Here is a 17,862-nt window from a genome sequence, read left to right as displayed (position 1 = left end):
GTACAGTTCTAAGAACCACCCCATCTGTTTTGATCTCCTTATAGCTCACAAATCAGTTCTCCACCATTCTTGGACCAGGTCCTGCTTCAGCCTCCTCTCCAGAAGGCTGGAGGTGTCTTTCCACCTGCCTGGAGTTCTCTAGTCTCAGTATACCTGCAGGCTGGTTGGAGATAAGAGATGGAGGTGGGCTCACCTTGACCCTGAGCCTGCAAATACACTACTTGCTTCTTAGGTACATTTTGTGCTCCGTGCCTACCTTCTTATCCTCTGATGGGGAATAAAAGGGAAGAGGAGGGGGCAGGGAGGAGCAGAGGGACATCCCATCGGGCTGTCCTTCTCTGTCAGCTCTCCCCTTTCCTGTGCCCAGCTGAGCCACAAGAGGGCAGGGACTAGGCCCATCTGCCTGCCCTGCCTGCCCCTCCCTCCAGCCTAGCTGACTCCACCTTTCCCAGGTCCTGGCTGGGATCCTAAGGCTCCAGGCAAGTGGGGGAAGGGGAGCCACTCCTACTTTCCCAGCAACTGCCACAGCCTCTTCCTGTTTTGCTAAAACTCTGGCTCTGGACCCAAGGGGGAGGGGGGACATTGCCTGAGGCTCCTGCCCCCCAAAGGTCAACCTGGTTCCCTTGGCCCTCTTAGCTGGTTATTTATAGGCCCCAGGCCCCGCTTAGGAACTGGTCCTCTTCTCCCTCAAATGTCAGCAGCTGTGGCTATTGCCCCAGGGATGCAGCCAGATGCGCAGATCACTCCAGATGTGCAGTGCCACATTTTGGAGAAAAGGCCAGGCCCCTTCTGTGGTTCATATGGTGTCTCCTGAGTCTGGCCCAGGCTCCCCTCAAGGCCAAGAAAATCCTTGAGTATCTCAGGGTCAGAAGTGTACCATTTTTTCTATTCCCCTAGCTTGGCTAGGCTATTCTGTGTCCCCCCCCCCCCAAAAAAAAAAGGTGTTAGGAGCACAGACCCTACAGACCTAATTGGATTCACTTGCAAAAATTAGGTCAGTACTCATCTGAGACTGAATCTGCAGGGAAGCATAAACTGAGGGAGATGAGGAGGCATGAGGCTCTCTTCTATTCCTGATGTTGGCATCTACACTCCAGCCCTAGCAGAGCACGGCCTGCACTGTGCTAAGCACTGCATGTCCTGAGCTCCCAGCCTCCCAGCAGTCCTAATATGGCAGCACCGCTGGCCCTGGTCTGCGGAGAGGGAGCTGAGCCTCCTCCAGGTTCAACAATATGCCTTACATACTGGGGAAGAGACCAGCTCTAGCCCAGGACTCCAAACCTTTGCTCTTAGCCACAGTGCAACAACACCTCTAAGTCTTTCTATTCCTCTGTGTCTTCAAACACTGAAGAAGGGGTGGGGGGGGGCGCAACTCTAGAGCCCTGACTTCAGGGCTCCTGAAGGGAAGAGGTGTCATCTGTACCCAGCCTTCTCAGCCCTCTCACCCTGACCCCATGGGCCCAGCAGGAGAGGGATCTGGCAGGGCAGAAACTGCTAGATTCACTGTTAAGCCTCCCTTCAATAACCAGGCCCAAGGGGCAGTTGAAAGCAGAATCCACTCCCTGATCCAGCCCACAAAAGCCTCATAAGCTGGGAGAGCCCTTTCTGACAGAAGACTCTGGGGTCTCTACAAGTCACCACCCCCTCTATAACATCATTGGTTATCCTTTTCTGAGCTGCAGGTTTTCTTTCTGGACTGTGCTGTGCTCTCTTCAGGTGACAGTGGCTTCCTTCATGGTAAATGGCAGCTTATCCTGCCTCTGAGAGGAAGAGCCAGGAGTAGTACCCTGGAGTAATAAGGCCACGCTGCCACACCGGGGCATTCCTGTGAGCAGATGAAGAGGAGAATGAGGGAGTGTCTGCTTGGGTGAGGTATTGTAATTGCTTAGCGTGGACAGACTTATTTTCATCCTAGCTTGGTCAACATCAACCCCATTTACTCCTGACTTTAACATCATGCTGTCTTTGCTGCCGCCAATGACAACTCAAATTCATTCCAGAAGACACTCCAAGGGGGAAAAGAGAGTGGGCCCCAGGTCAGGACCTTCTCTCCCCTCTCCTGACATTCTGAGCCTTGAAATCCAAAGAGGAGATTTGTACAAGAAGGCACCTTCTCCAGCCACTAGCAACAGAGGGTCACACTGGGAGATATGACAAGGCCAATGTCAAGCCGGCCAGTGGGTAGACCACAGTGTCCCTGTAGGGGCCCACTGGAGCGAGTAATTGCAAACTGGATTCAGAAAGGCATTTTGCAACTCAGATGAATTTCTTCTCATTATTAGAGTATGGCCCAGTGGCTGCCTCGCTGACCGTAATCGCTGCTGGCACTGGTGGCTGGGGCTGGGCTGCTGGCCTGTGGAAGGAGTACTGACCTAGAGGACAGGAGCAGGAATCCTCTGCCTGCCACATCACTTGTTAACCATGTCACCACTGGCAAGCTCTCTCCCTCTGTGCCTCAGTTTCTTCTGCCAGGAGTGGTGTGGTTTAGATCAGGGATCTCCAAACCAAACCATCCCTTACAGTGACCTGAGAGTTTCAGAGTCTCAGGGAATAGGAGTATTTCATAGCTTTAAGGTCATGTCCAGTCAGGGGACTTTGTAAGTTAGATGACCTTATAAATCTTCTGTAGCTCAAAGAGGCAGGTCCTCGTAAACACAATAGTCACACTATGAGGTTTTGCTGCACTGGGACTGACTTTATCAGAGGGCAGATAGGAGATAATTTATTCTGTCATTATTCTTACACATGATTATTATTTTATTGTTGCATTATTGCCTTGAGGAAGGGGTGGTGCCTCATCTGCTCCTTGGTTAAGGCGGCCCTGGCCTCAGGGGTCCTGGCTCACCTCAGAGTTGGAGGTGGGGCTGAGAGAGCAGAGCAGGGAGGGGTGGGAAGGGCCTTCCCTGGTGGGTGGGTCCTCTTGGCAGGGGTGACTGGAGTTTGGCTAGATGCTCTTTGGCACCAATTTCTGGGCTGAGAGAGCCTCTTCCCCCACCCACCTTCCTCCCCCACTTTCCCAGCTTAGCTGCTCAGCCTGGGGACTGCCCCTTCCCGACTTCCTCCCCAGGCTCCCTTCAGCTCTTGCCAACCTCATTCTTGAGCCTCACTAATCTGTTTGCCACCCCTCAGCCTCCTAGCCTCGCCCTTGCACATGCCATTCTCCCTACCTGGAATGTCACTCCCCCCCACCCCCCTCCACTCTCCTACACTGATTCACACTTCTGGGCTCCATCTAACCTAGCGCAGCTCAGCCTCAAGCCTTTCCTCTCTGCCACGTACTCATCTACACTTGGGAACAACAGAATTGGAAAAGAAGCAATGATCCGATGATCCGAAGAAACCCACTCATGCGATCGAGGAGGAAACTGAGGCCAAAGAGGCTGTGACTGAGCCAAGATCATGCTGACCAAGAGATATTTCAAATAGTTGGGCTTTGTAAGAGGGTTTCAAGTGTGCTGTGTTTATTTGGTTTCCTCAACACATTGTGATCAATATGAGCACAGGGATGTTTTTGCTTTTATATTTAATGTTCTTTATCTCCACATTCCTCTCTCTCTCTCTCTCTCTCTCTCTCTCTCTCTCTCTCTCTCTCTCTCTGTGTGTGTGTGTGTGTGTGTGTGTGTGTGTGTGTGGTTAATCGGTTAATCCAGGACCTATAGTAAACTATTGTAACCACTTATACCCTATGGTGACAAAGACTCTAAAGCTTACAGTGGTACTGTTCAAGCCATCCAAGGACACAAATTACAAGATGGTGGTGTGGACCTTTGCATATAGTATTCATTTGATTTCTGACAAGCTGTGTGAAGTAGGTAGCCAAGATTTTACTGTTGTACAGAGTGAGGAAACTGAGTAATAGGCGGCACCCAAAAAGTTTGTGGCTGAACTCACCTAGAACTTAAGTTTCCCTGCTCTCAGCCTGGGGATCCAATACCCACGACGCTTCTCTCCCACCTCTGTCATTGCGCTCTTTTTTATTTTCATTTTTATTTATTTATTTGCTTTTTGAGATAGGGTTTCACTCAGCTCAGACTGTCCTGGAACTAGATTTGTAGACCAAACTGTCCTTGGACTCACAGAGATCCACCTGGGAATAAAGGTGTGTACTACCACGGCCTGGCTCCTAATGCTCCTTTTTGGGGGGACACCACGGGTGACCTCTGCCAATGTTTGCAATCATTTCATCTTCATCTTGGTGCTGAAGAGACTCTGTCCCTGGCTTCCTGCCCCTCCCCATCCTGTCCAAGTGCTTTCTCCTTGTGTCCCCCCCACCACATGCTGGCACACAGACACACATGTATATTCAGAACTGCAGGTGTCTAGAGCAACAGACCACAAGAGAAACCACATCGCCTTTGTTGACTCTGGAGGGAGGTAAAGGGGATGAGGGAAGAGACTTTGGTAGTTCTTAGCCTGTCCCATTCCTCACTGTCATCATCCCTCCCAGCTTGGGCTATCTGGACTGGTAGCCATGGCTGTAGTGTTGCCCTAATCCATCCACTCAAGTCCAGCCTAGAAACACGTGACACTTCTCCTCTCAGACCTTGAACTCCTAGAGTGGGGTCTGCCTTCATGCTTGCACCTCAAAGCCACACCCCCAACTTTACCCAGAATACTCACACAGCCTGTTGATCCTACCTACGCAATGTAACAGAGGAAGGTGGAGAGAAGATGAGTCCATATGTCTGGGTTCTGTGAGGCCAGGAACTGGTCATCTGCAGTGATATACAGAGATCAACAGAAACCTCAAGTAAGACCCTGGAGTGGCTTCTCTACTGTTTGGACCTGCTAGAGAAATTACACAGGCTCTGAATCAGGTACACTAGGATCAAGCTACTTGCTGACTCTGTGGGGTTAGGAAAATCATTTCCTCTTTCTGAACTCCAGTTTGCTCACTAAACTAAGGTGTAGTTATAGTGAGTTGTAAATGAAAAGACCCTGGACAATACAGGAAACACAGAGGGTGCTCAATAAAGCCTATATCATTTTCCTTCCACCCTTCTTCCCCTTATTTCTCCTTTTTGGGATGTATGTTTATTTGTGTATGTATGTGTATATGTGTAGAATACCTTCAGAGGCCAAAATAAGGTTCTGAAGCCCTAGAACTGGAGTTACAGGTAGTTATGAGTCCCCTGGGTTCTGGGAACTGAACTCAGTCCTCTGCAAGGACACTGAGCACTTTCAACTCCTGAACCTTCTCTCCAGCCCCTGATTTCTTTGTATTTTATTTGGGGCTCATGTGTGTATATGTGCCTGGTGTTCGGATGTGTGTGGGTGCATATGTGTATAGGTGCTGGTATATACACATGTGGGTGCACATGGAGGCCTGAGGTTGGTACAGATGTTTTTCTTAATTGCTCTGCCTGTTTCTTCTATTTCTTATTTTTAGTTCCAGGAAACCCTTTATTTGGAGTTGAGGATTTAACCTTCCCTGTTAATCTGAAAGCCCAAAAATAGTTGGCATTTGATCCTAGGCTCAATCCCAATTCCCCTGAGGTCTCCTGGGGTCCTGGGGGAATGAATACACTCTGGCTGGCTTTGTGAGGCATGTGTAAGAGAAAGTGCAGGCCAAGGGAAGACTTATAGCTGCAGTCAGCACATGAAGAAGGCTGGAATGGGTGTGGTCCCTAGTGCTCTGACACTTATACTTGTAGCTTTTCTGCAACTTTGAATCTTGTCCTTAAGCAGACACTTGTTGAATGAGCAAATGCCCTGTAACTTGTTGAGGAAATTCAGTCAGGTTTCTTCACATTTATGGGCCATACTCCATTCATGATTATTAAGAATAAGAGATCTGGAGGCTAAAGAGATGGCTCAGTGGTTAAAGGCACTTGCTATTCTTGCAGAGGACCTGGGTTCGGTTCCCAGCACCCACACGGCAGCTCACAACCATTGATATATTAACTCCGGTTATCTGAAAAAGCTACCTGGCTCCAGGAGAGCTGACAACGAACACTGGCCTCTGTGGACACAGGGGACACATATAACGTGTGTGTGTGTGCCTGCAGACCAGACACTCATATGCATAAGATAAAATAAACAGATCTTAAAAAAAAATAAGTGATCTGATGTTTGTCCATAGGCTGGAATAGGGCTGATATCTGGTAAACACTTGGTAAAGGGTAGCTTGCCAAGGCAAGAAGGAAGGGGAAGGAATAAAGAGAAGGACATGTGGTCCCTAAGTCAAAGGAAAGCAGAAAGGGGCACCTGTAGGCTTTGTGTTGTCCAGAGACCTAAGGAAGCTTTGAAGAAGCCAAGGCAGATCCTATGGGGACAGTCCCTTATACCAAATGTCTAAATGAACAGGCTGTGAGAAGTCTAGACTCAAGTTCTTTAGAAACTTCCATGGTAACCACCATAGCAAGGAAGTAGCCTGCATTTTTCTATCATATCTCTAGGGGTTCCTGGAGGCTAACATATGCCACTAGGGAACCTGGGACTTAGAAACTGGCTTGGAAATCCACTGCAGAGCATAGGTAAATCTTGCAGCAGAAGGAGGGAACCAGTTTAGCATCCCAGACACATACTCTCTGCCTACAGTTTGGGTACAGTGAGACCTGGAGTGTGCTGAAAGTTAGGCACATTGAGCATAGACAGGCAACCACACATGTTTATCCCAATCATTCAGAAGTCAGCAGTTAGGTTACAAGGAAAAGGCAGATTCACAAACCAATACATGAATGCTGAACCTGTAGAAATCAACAAACTAGGTCTCAAATCCAGCACTGTCACAGCCACGGCCACAGCAAAAGAAGACAGGTACGTGGGGGCAATGTATGCTACAGGAGGTGGGGAGAAACAAGAGAGACTGGAGGTCTGCTGTAACCAGTGGTTCTTCTGAAGGGCTAGGGCTACAAGGAGGGATTAGGAAGGAGGGTGCTCTGTTTTGGAAAGAGGGCTCAGTAGAAGGGCAAGAGTATCTTGCAGAGTCAATATGGGTAAATCGTTGGTCTGAAGGGTGTATTCCAGATGTCCAGCTGGAGGATGATCCTTGAAGGCCAGGATTACCTGTCATAATTCAACAGAGAATGCCCTGAGTTTGAATTCTATGCAAAGCACTATGAGAAACACAGCTATGGCTGAAGAAGTGCTTTCAAGCTTGACATCTTTTCTTGAATGCTTGTGAGGAAGATGAGATCAAGACTAGTAGACTAGTCAGGTGGTGGCAGCGCGTGCCTTTAATCCCAGCACTCAGGAGGCAGAGGCAGGCGGATCTCTGTGAGTTCAAGGTCAGCCAGGTCTACAGAGCGAGTTCCAGGACAGGCTCCAGATCTACAGAGAAACCCTGCCTCGAAAAACAGAACAAAACAAAAGACTAGTAGACTAGATGAATGAAAAACTTACAGTGCTAGGGTGGAGTTCTTCAAGGAAAAGGAAAACCCTTCCAGCTATGGGAATCATGAAACATTTCAAAGGAGGTGGTACTTAGAAGAAAAAGGGATTTCAAGGGCACAGAGGGCATTTGCTCTGTAGGGAGTGTCTTAGGCCAGGACTAGGGCGTGGGAAGTAGGAGGACATGATGGGGAACAGCTAGCGGACAGGACTGGCTGAAGTAGTAATAATAACTACCTATGAGGAGAGTAGCCGGAAGCACTGGGCAGGGATTCGTGGGGTACCATGTTGCGAGAGGCCATGGATGCTAGAAAAAGAGTTTGTGGTACAGGTGTGGAGGGGTTAAAATCAGCTGCTGAACATTCAGGGAGTGACAGGTAGTGAGACCTGATCTGTCATTGTGGCTGTTCAGTAGCCTGGTGAAAGACCCCTGAGGCCACACAAAACTCTGGTTTCCAAGACAACACCGCTTCAATGCTGTCTCCAATTCTAAAGATTCTGGGAGTTGCTAGGACTCATTGAGTAGAAGGTGATCAGAAGGATGCTGCTTTTCCTTGGCTGGGCACCTCAGATGCTGGAGAGCCCAGTGTTCCTGGCCCAACGGGTTGCTGGAGGCAATGGATTGATAGGCCAAGCCAGGCAGCCCAGTGGGAAGGTCCTCAGCCCCTGACCCTTGAATCTGACCTCCATAGTAGCCTAAGAAGAGATTGGGGAGAGGCAGGGAGGGCTGCAGTGCAAAGCCAGTCCTCAGCTGAGTTTATTAGCTGAGGGAGGGTTGGAGGCGTCTGCATTCCGACTCACAGACTGGAACATTTCTGTGATCCACTGTAATGCACTGGGGGACACTGGGCACATTGCTTAAGTTTGACTCATAGGGAGGGGGTCAAAAGGGGGGGGGTTATTGTGAAGGGAGAGGAATGGAGGAGAGGAAGAGGAGAAGATGGACGGAAATCCCTTGAGAAATGTCTTTGAAAAAAAAAAAAAACTTTCAAAAACTACACCACCCCACCCCCTTTTTTCTTTTAATAGGAACAGGCTGGACCCTTCTCCCCTCAGCAGGCATGGGGGGGGGGTACCACTTGGGTTGGACTGGGCAGTGATTCAAATCAGATCTTGCAGCTTTCCTGAGGCGAGTCCTGTTTGTGTGTGTGAGGGGTGGGATGGGGTGGAATGGGGTGGGGGCGTCGTCTGGGAGTCCTCGTTTGGGACTCTAAGCATGTTCTGTCGTCCCTATGTGTAGCTCCCTCCTCGTGCACCTCTTATGTGTATAGATGTGTGTCCAGACGTCCTTCCCCAAAGTGTAAATCACCCCGGCCTGTGTAAACATGGATGCACGCTCTTGTACGCTGTGTATGCACGGGTGCGTGCACTCAGGTATCTGGGTTTCCGGGAATTGTGCGCTGGGCGCAGCGCCGCGCGGCGGCTGGGGCTCGGCGACCGCGCGCGGGTCCGGCAGCGTCCCGCGTTCCGGGTTCGGCGCTGCCTCCCGGGGGCGGTGTGCCGCGCCCCGCCGCGATCGGTGTCTGCAGCCAGCCTGTGTGCCGCTGAGCAAAGCCTGCCGGGGTGGTGTGTCCCAGGGCCGCGAGCGCCGGCCCCCTCCCTCCCCTCCCCCTTGGCCCGCTCTCAGACTCAGATAAAGCATTTCCTTCCATTGTCATCCTACCCGGCCGGCCAGGCTGCCAGGGCCCTCCCCCTCCCGGCCCCCTCCCTTCCTCTCGCCGTCTCACAGTCGCTCTGCAGCCTCCGGCGACCGGGGGGATGTGAGGCCGGTGCCCCGGCCCCCCGCCCGCCATGAGCCCCCGGCTCTGAGGGCCCCGGCCCCTGGATGCACAGCCCCGGCGCGGGTGAGTACCGGGCGGCCGCCCCCGCCCCGCCCGCCCCGCCCTGCGCGCGGCACCCTACGCCGGTTGCCCCAGCTCCGGCAGCGGCTGCGGCTGGGTCTCCGGCTGGTCCTGCTGGCCGGTCCTTGGTGCGCGCCCGATTACGCCCGCTCGGCGGGGCTCTGGCCCGCTCCCGGGGCCCCGGGGCTGGTTCCGGGGCCAGAGAACTCCGGCCTCCTGCGGGGTGCCCACATCCGCCTGCTCCGGGGCAGCGACAGGCCCCGGGGAGGCAGTGGGAGGCCCGGAGCCGCCTGTGCATGGGCCGGGTGCCCCGACACCCTCCTCCCGGGGATCCGGGAGGCACGGACGGCCGCCGAGGCCCGGGGAGGAGGCGGTGCTCCGCGGCGGAGGGTTTGGAAACGGGAGGGTAAATGGTAGGACCCGCTGAACTGGGGACGGATTTCTGGGGCTGGACATCAGCGTCCCCATCTCACGTAGTCGGGTAGGGCCTTCTTCAGATTCAGTGGCCAGGGAAAACGACCCCTGGGCGGTATTGGGCTGGGAGATATCTGTGAGCATCAACCCCTATCCTTAATCACCCATCGGAGTGAAGAGACACCTGTGCCCAACTGAGCTGTGAGGGCAGTGCCCTAAAAGGTGTGAGAAGGTGGGGGTTGCAGGCTGTGTACTGAGCTGTAGGGAGGTGGGAAGCGGAATATGTGCCCCCAGGCCGACAAGTGTGAGAACTCTTGTTCTCACAAATCTGGCAGCTGAGCCGTCTTTCCACTACCACAGTTTCTTGGCCAGTAAGTTGGAAGAAAACCTGGGTCCTGCAGGTCACCTAATGTGCCCCACTTCCTTCCCACTGGCTGCCAGTATGGGGCCGATGCAGGCCGGCCGCTGGGGCCCTTCACTGTCCTTGCTGGCTGTCCAGCATTCCCAAAAGCCTCCTGCATCTGGCGTTGGCTGGCTTGCTGCTAACTATCCCTTCCCACATCCCAACTCAGCATCTGCTTGAGGCCCAGCTCGGCCTGCCAATTTTTAGGGCGATAATAGGACATTGGCCCTCGGTGGCCCTGATGGGAGCTCAACATCTGGAATCAGGAGCTAGTCCCCCAGACTTTTACATAGACTTATGGGACGTTGCTTCAGTTCCTTGCCCAGCCATTGGAGACTATGACTCTGGTTGGTCCCTACCCTCTAACTTGTACTTAGGTGACCCCTTTCTTCCCAAGAGGGCTCCAGTAGGCGGCCATACATGCCTGCTTGATATGCCGAGCCTTTCACACCTTTCCAGCTGCTCTGCCAGCTGCTCAAACCACCCCTTCATTGTCACCTCCTTGCTCTCTAGTTCGCCTGCCATATCCCCTCAGTAACTAAGTCATTTTCTTCGTTACAGTCACTCCTGGGGGGAACTGAGGCACAGAGCAGTTCCACTGTGTGGTGCCCAGATAAGTGAGATTGGAACAAGTCTGGACCCACCCACTGGGGCTGGGGCTTGTCCCCCTACCCTTAGTCCTCTGACATCCCTCCCAAGCTAGCTTTGGAAAGGTTGGGAACTGTATTTCTGAACCCTCTGTCACTCAGTTCGGCCCCTTGGATGGGTATTCTCTGCATATCAGGGACATAAACTGAGATTTTTGAGGTGGAGCAGGTTTTACACCTAAGCTGGTCAGCCCACTTAAGCTCATTTTCCCCACAATTAACACCATGGGGGTGGATCCTAAGTCCCCTTCCCAGAGCTCAGAACCGGAGGGACTGCCCCCCAAATAACAGGTCAATGTTCAGTAGGGAATAGGGGGACAGGTGGGGAGTATTATGTCCTTGCCTCAGGAATAATGGATATAGCGCCTGGTGGCTTGGTTGACAGGGGATGGGCAATGAGGACTCTTTTACAGCTCTAGGCACACTTCCCAGGACTGGGGAGGTGAAATCCATCATCACTTCTCAGCCTTCTTTGCCCCTAGCTTTTCTTTGAGAACTAGTAGTTTGAAGCTGGCAGAGGCCTGAGAGAAAGATGAGCAAGACCCAGGGTCACCCAGGCAGGGAATGGCACCAACCAGACCTTCTGCCCCTGCCAGTGCCCATGCTTGCCCAAGCTCCCCCTTAGTCAGATGTGGTCTGGAGCCTCCAGAGGTGTCTGGGTATTGCAAGGCTTGAGGGCATGTCCCCCCTGGAGGCGCCAGCTTCAGGACTTCAAATTTGTATATGTTGGATTTGTTCACTAGATGGGGCACTTCCTCTGGGCCAGGAAGCCTTGATTTCCTGTGTTGGGGGAGTAGGGACTAGAGTGGGGGGCCCACTGGGCCATCCCTGGTGTTGTTTGGAACCACAGAAGGGCAGAGCTTTTGCTAGAGGCTGTTTCCCTAGTCCAGGGGAGGCAGGAAGGAGAGGTCTGGCTGGGAGGCCCAGGCTGAGGCTGGAGAAGGCTCTTGAGTGCTGTGAGATGGGGGTGGGTAACACAGCAGGAAGCATGGTCAGCAGGTGACCCTGCCGGGTATTGTGTTCCTTATAATATTTTCCCTGTTTCTGTGGTAACGTTCCATGGGGGCCTTAGGCCTTAGGGCTACAGGAAGGTGCTCCAGACAGCCCTTTCCTTAGTGGCCCACATACTGGGAGTCCCAGGAGGGGGTCTAGCTTACTCCCTAATCCTTCTGACTCTATAGGACCTGGGCCTGGGAATCCAGACAAGTAGCCTGACCAAGCACAGACTAAGGGGGTAGGGGGGTCGGGGGGGGGGCAGGGGCTGAGTAGAGGCCCTACAATATCTCCTGGCAGGCAAGGGAAGTGAAGTAGGGTGGACTTGGGGAGGGCTCCAAACAGACTGAAAACACTGACTTCAGCTTCTGCTCCTCTCATCCAGATCTTTCTCTCCACTGCCCTCCTCCAGTCAGTCATTCAAGGGGTGGAGGACAGCCTGCTGCCTGGGGCAAGGGGTGGGGGTGGCAGAGGCAGGGGGGATGTTTTCATCAGCAGAGCATAGCTCCCTTGGTTCTGGACTTGTTCCCAGAGGCAAAATAGATTCAGGATAGCATCTGTTTAGTGTGAGTCTCCATGTGATATGTGTGTATGCACTGGGTGTGTGGTGGGTGTCTGAGTTTGCCCAGGGCTGTATATGTCAATGCGGTGGTTCCGTGGCAATCTGTGATCCATGTGCTGGCTCTGTTGGGTGTTTGGGGGGTATGCACACATGTGGCACAGATGTGTGTCTTCTGTGTCTGTGTCTTGTGCACCTTTGTAAGTTATGGCCCTGTGTGAGGTATATAGAGCCTATGGATTGGTTTTAGGGGATGTGAACCTATATAGGAGCTGCTTTTTCATAAGTGTCCAGATGTTAACCCTGTCCATAGTGTTCTCTCTCTCTCTCTCTCTCTCTCTCTCTCTCTCTCTCTCTCTCTCTCTCTCTCTCTCCACCTTTCTTCTAGACAGGTTATCTCTGTGTAGCCCTGGTTGTCCTGGAACTCATCTTTAGACCAGGCTGGCCTCAAATGCACAGAGATCCTCCTGCCTCTGCCTCCCGAGTGCTGGGATTAAAGCTGTGTGCCACCATGTCCAGCTTGGCGTCCATGGACTTTAAATGTGCTTTACTGGACCAGTTGCTCCAGGATCATGTGAGGAATGTGTTAAAAACACACTCAGGCTCTATTCCTACTGTCTGTCCAGGTCTACGGGAGGGGGGTGAGGAACCTGCATTTTCACTTGCTTGGTATGTGATTCTGATGCCAAGCTAGGCTCTTCAAGTACAGACCTGGGCCAGCCTTTTCATTTATTTCTATGGAGGACACAGACCTGCAGGTGTGTGGCATGTCTGAGGTCACCGGGATATTCAGATAAAGAAGTCAAATACAATGCAAGTCTCCTAAGACTGGCCCACGATTTAGTGTGGGTACCTGTGTGTACATTCATGCCCAGCATGGTGGAGGGGACCAGGCAGTGCCATCCGGTGTAGATGCTGCCTCAGAGTGGCACTGACTTTTCCTTTTTGGCTTTGTTCTTGTTACTCTGAAACCCTCAAGAATCACACTGGCAGCCAGGGAACCTCATGTACAGAGCTGGTCACTCAGCAGTTCATCCATTTGTTAACAGACTTGCAGAGCTCTGTACCCTGCACTGGACAGGGAGGCGCAGTGAGCACAAGGGTATGCATCTGAGCTCAGGGTGCTACCACTCTACTGGGGAACGAGACAGTATGGGCAGGAATGAGGAGATGAATGGTTACACATGGTGAGAAGCCCTACGAAGGAAATGAACTGGGTGCAGCAATAAAAAGCAACAAGGTGGGACTTCCTTAGACAGTGTGGCCAGGGGAGGTCTGAGTGACATTGAGACCTTTTCTTCCCAGACTAGAGTTGAGTCCACAGAGCCTGCTAAACCATGCTTAGAAGCTCCCTGGACCCAGGTGAGGGATCGGGACTGAGCTCTAGCTGAGGGCTTCTTTCCTCATGCAGCCCCCATGTCCCCCAGGTTGACAGAGGGACAGAGAAGCAGGAGTAACCAGATAGGGCTCAGGTTAAGGTTAAAAGCTTGGCAGACTGTCAGGAGCTCCCAGGCACTGCCCATTCCTGACCCTCCTGTTTCTCTTCCCTCCTCCCTCATTGCCTTCCTACCTTTTCAACCTGGGAACCACTGTGCCAGGCCCCTCCCTTCTGGGTGTAGCTGGCTGCCCCTATAGCCACTGGGATTTATTTATCTAGTTCAGGGTCATCAAGGAGAGGGGGCAAGGTCAAGAGTGGACCCGGGTTCTGGGAGATAACAGAATCAGAAATAAGGGGAGGGGGTAAAGGGAGGGGCCATGTGTAGGGAAGACCCGAGCATAGGAAGTTTTCTTTCTGTGCCCTCATTATTTGCTCCACAAGCTGAGTGACTCTCAGACCTGTGGGGCAGAGGGGTCTGGTTCAAGCCACCTGCTTTACTTCCGCCAGAAAGAAGTGCCCCCTTGGGCCCACCTGCAGGCCTGCCCCTACAGCCCTCTCAGGAGATTAACTTTCACATCAGCAATGCGGGCATAACCTTCCTTCTGTCTTCAGACCTCTTCTCTCTCCTCAGTAAAGGGTTTTCCCTGGAAGACCCAGAGCTTCCCACTGGCAGCTGGCACAAGAGAGTGCAGCCCTGAGGGATTGGAGGAGCCTAGAAGAGAAGGGGTCTGCTTCCCTCCCCCTATTGCTTCGTCCTCTCTTCGGGCGCCTCAAGTGCCTTCCTTCCTTGGCTCCTGCCTCCCAGCCTTTCCGCGTCCCAGCTGCAGGCTTCTATTGGGGGTGGGGGAGTGGAGGAGGCAGATTGGAGTCAGTGACCCTAGCCTATCCCCAGGCCACTTTCCTTCTCACATTGCCATGCTGAGATGGGAAACTTTGGCTGTCCTAAACCCTCGGCTTCAAAAGCTGGTAGTAACCAAGGTACTCCCATTCCCCCTGCCTTTAGTTTAGCTCCCCGCGGAGCTGAATCCAAGGAGCCCACCCCTTTTTCCTACAGTAGCCCTCAGCCTAGAAGTCCGGCTCCCCTTATGCAGCCCTCTGGATGGCAAGGAGGAGCAGGGCAGCCTGGGAGATACAGGTTCGGAAAGAGTCGGGGTGGGGGAATTCGGAGACTGGGCTGTAACCGACTTGTTTTGCTTGCCCCACAAACCTGCACGTCCGGGGCATCCGCTGCGCCCTCCGGGGCCTTCGGGTTGTAGAGTGCTCTCAGAATGACAGACTAGTGCCACCGGGTTGGGGCAAGGGGTGGGGGTAAAGGGGGGAGCCCCAGGCAAGGGGGAGCTGGAGGGTTAAAAATAGCAGCAGTCGGGTTTCGGTTAGCAAATGTGGAGGCGGGGAGCTGGAGGCGCGGCAAACCGGGCTGTGCTTCCCCTGGGTCCCGGAGTGAGTCACCGTGGAGAGCTGGTGAGGCAGCAGACTGAGCACCCTCACCCTGCTGCTCTGAGCAGGGTTGCACGCAGGGAGCCCAGGGCTCAAAGTAGATAAGGCTCTGGGCCAGAAGGGTTGTGTGAAATGGAGAGGACTAAAACCCAAGATCTGGGTTTGAAGGCTAGTGAGGACTTGTGTGTGGATGCTGGGGTTTTAAAGTCTGTTTCTTCCTGGCTTTTCCCGGAGGAGTCGTCCTCATCTGGGAGTGTAAACTCTTGGTGGAGTCTAAAGCATCACCCTGTGCCAGTGGCAAACCCAGAGAGAGGTGCTTCCAGTAGGGACAAGAGGAAGGAATGGTTGGTTTGGGCTGAATCTCTCTTTCTCCAGTAACAGGCTAAGGTACAGGGTACCCTCTTCTCTGTGACTCGGTTTCTTTATTGCTAATTTGAAAATAATTATGTTTTCAATCTGACAGAGTTGCTATAGAGATTAAAGGAGATAGTGTACGTGACTTATGCCACGTCTGGTAGGAAACCAGTGCATGCTAAATAACTAAATGTTATTGTTCATATTTTTGAAGGTCAGAAATAGAGAATGTTGGAGACATGACAGAACGGGCCCAGCCCCAGTTCACAGGAAAACCAGGCCAAATTCCCTGCTCTAGATTCCTCCACCCTCGTGGGCCTGCAGCAGCAGGAGTCTATAGTCAATAGTCACAGGGTAGACCTCTTTCCTTCACCCCCTTCCCAGAGAAGCAGGGTGAGGGGACACTCCAGGCTTCATAGCCAGCTGGCTCATCAAAGGGACTGCCTTGCCATGCTGGGCAGATAGCCCCTTAATGGCCTCCTATGTGGAGTACCTTGCCAACATCTGCTCATGGTGACCTTTCTTTTAGCTCCTCCCTGACAGCCCTTAAGAGGAGGGTGAAGCAAAGGAGGGGTGGGCAGGTCAGTGACAGCAGCTGTATTCCCAGTGCACTGGCCCTGGAGGAGACATGAGGCATTGCTTTCAGGAAATATCATTATTCAGCTGACAGGCATTCATTAAGAAAGTCTGACTTTGCCTAGCTTGGGCTAGGCCCTCAGCATGATTCACAAGAGGCCTATGCCCAGGACGTGTAGATAACATGGATTCACTGAGGATATGGGGTCCAAGAATATGTGGACTCCATGAAAGCCCTGTGGCCTAATTCGCAGGAGAACCCTGGTCATGTGTAGACTTTGCTTCCAGGGTTTACACATGTATGTGCATGTACAATGAATTGTTACCACAAAGGAACTTCTGCAGAAACAGACAATACAGAGCCGCAGCGTTAATGGAAAGTAGCACATACTGCAGAACTCTACATACCTTCCCCCTTTCTCCTGTAGCTCTTGAAGCTGTCTTTTTTGCTAAAATGAGATTGCAGTATGCATGCTGGTTTTTTGTTTGTTTGTTTTTGTTTTTCTTATGTATCATCGTCATCTCATCCAGTCCCCATTTGACTAGAAATTGTCCTTGAAGTTACTGTGTTTGCACCAGTTGCTCAGGACCATACATCACATCTGGCTGCTGGATTCCCTGAAGGCTGTGTAAGTACCCTAGCTGGATTTGTGGTCTGGAGAGATCTTTGGTAAACACCAGGGGCAGTCCTAGCTGCAGAAGGGAATGGGATCGCCCAGAGAATCTGCCTGATAGACTTCTGCCATTTTCCAAAAATAACAGGCAAAAGGAGGAGAATACTATGGCATGACTAGATTTGGGGATGTCTGGGGTATTTACTGTCATTAATATTAATGTGGCATCTCAGTGAGTGCCAGCATTCATGATCGTTGCTATTCACAGACTCCAGATGCCTCCCATTTGCTTGGTTTGTACTAAGAGCCCACCCCCAGGCTGGTGGAAGAACAGGGTCTGTGGCCAGTGTCCTCCACCTTCCCCAGACTGGGGTTAATTTGGCTGTTCTGAATGTGGGTGCTGCTCCTCTCTGCACTAGTGGGTGTCTCCACCCTCCCACCTATCCAGGGTCTGCCCAGGGGAGAGGCTTGGGAGTGAGAGAGAGGCTGTGGCCTTCCAAAGGAATTTATTCTGAGTACCAGTCGTAGGGTGACTTGCTCTGGTTATGCAATTGGAATTTTCTATGGGACTTGACAATTTCCAGAATACTCTCGCAGCATGTGATCCTCCCAGGCAGCCCTGGGAGGTCTGCTTGTTTAGTTATACCCTGCTGGAGGCAGCTTACAGGAAGCCAATAAAATGGTAAAATGCACATTCAAGAAACTGGGGAAATATAAGATGAATAAGGAAGCGAAGATGAGCCTCCTGGAGACGAAGGCGCGGGAGTGACTCGGGCAGAGGTGGTGTTTGTTATTTGATATGTTTTGGATAGAGCATCTTATGCTTTGTGGAAGTATGTCAATGCTGGGAGTCACTCCACTTCCTGGCCTCTCTTCACCACCTATTAGGAGGTGTCCTTGCCAGTATCCTGGTCATGAGCTTAGGTTTTGGAAGCCCAGGCAAGTGTCTTTTCTTCCCTCTTCCCTCCCTCCTCTTCTCATCCCTCCCTTCCCCCTCTCTTTTGCTCTCCTTTCCCTTCTGTGAAGCTGGGGATAAGCCCAGGGCCTCTCTTGTCCCACCAGCTCTCTATGGCTAAGCCACACTGCCCTTTGCATCTTTCCTCAGTTTCCTTTGTAAGTGCACTAACTGTGGTGCTGTTACCAACTGTGGTAGAAAATGCATTGTCAACATTAATATACGTTGGTCGTTATTAACATCAGTGGTTAAAATTACTCATGTTGATGATTAGAATAAAGTACTGAGTAACTTGGACCTTTTCCCTGCCATCTCAGGACTAGGCTGGGAGACCTTTGAGTGGCACAGGTCAAGGGCAC

At 52.1% G+C, this 17,862-nt stretch overlaps 1 protein-coding gene across 8 annotated transcripts in view; it reads left to right on the top strand.

The window, feature by feature from the left end:
• Positions 1-8,842: 8,842 nt before the first annotated feature.
• The window catches only part of Hdac7 (histone deacetylase 7), a 35,595-nt gene continuing 26,575 nt past the window's right edge, over positions 8,843-17,862 (top strand). For 2 of the 8 annotated variants that reach the window (XM_051189773.1, XM_051189772.1), the window contains exon 1: positions 8,991-9,176. In XM_051189773.1, coding sequence (XP_051045730.1) covers positions 9,158-9,176 — 19 coding nt within the window. In that variant the 5' untranslated portion in view covers positions 8,991-9,157. Of the gene's footprint in view, positions 9,177-16,496; positions 16,564-17,862 lie in introns of those variants that run through there. The other 6 variants (XM_051189771.1, XM_051189774.1, XM_051189768.1 and 3 more) reach the window with 6 other exon arrangements.

The sequence above is a fragment of the Phodopus roborovskii genome, unplaced genomic scaffold (genome assembly GCF_943737965.1).
Source record: "Phodopus roborovskii unplaced genomic scaffold, PHOROB, whole genome shotgun sequence".
NCBI lineage: Eukaryota > Metazoa > Chordata > Mammalia > Rodentia > Cricetidae > Phodopus > Phodopus roborovskii.
This window is presented reverse-complemented; position numbering and strand designations above follow the sequence as displayed.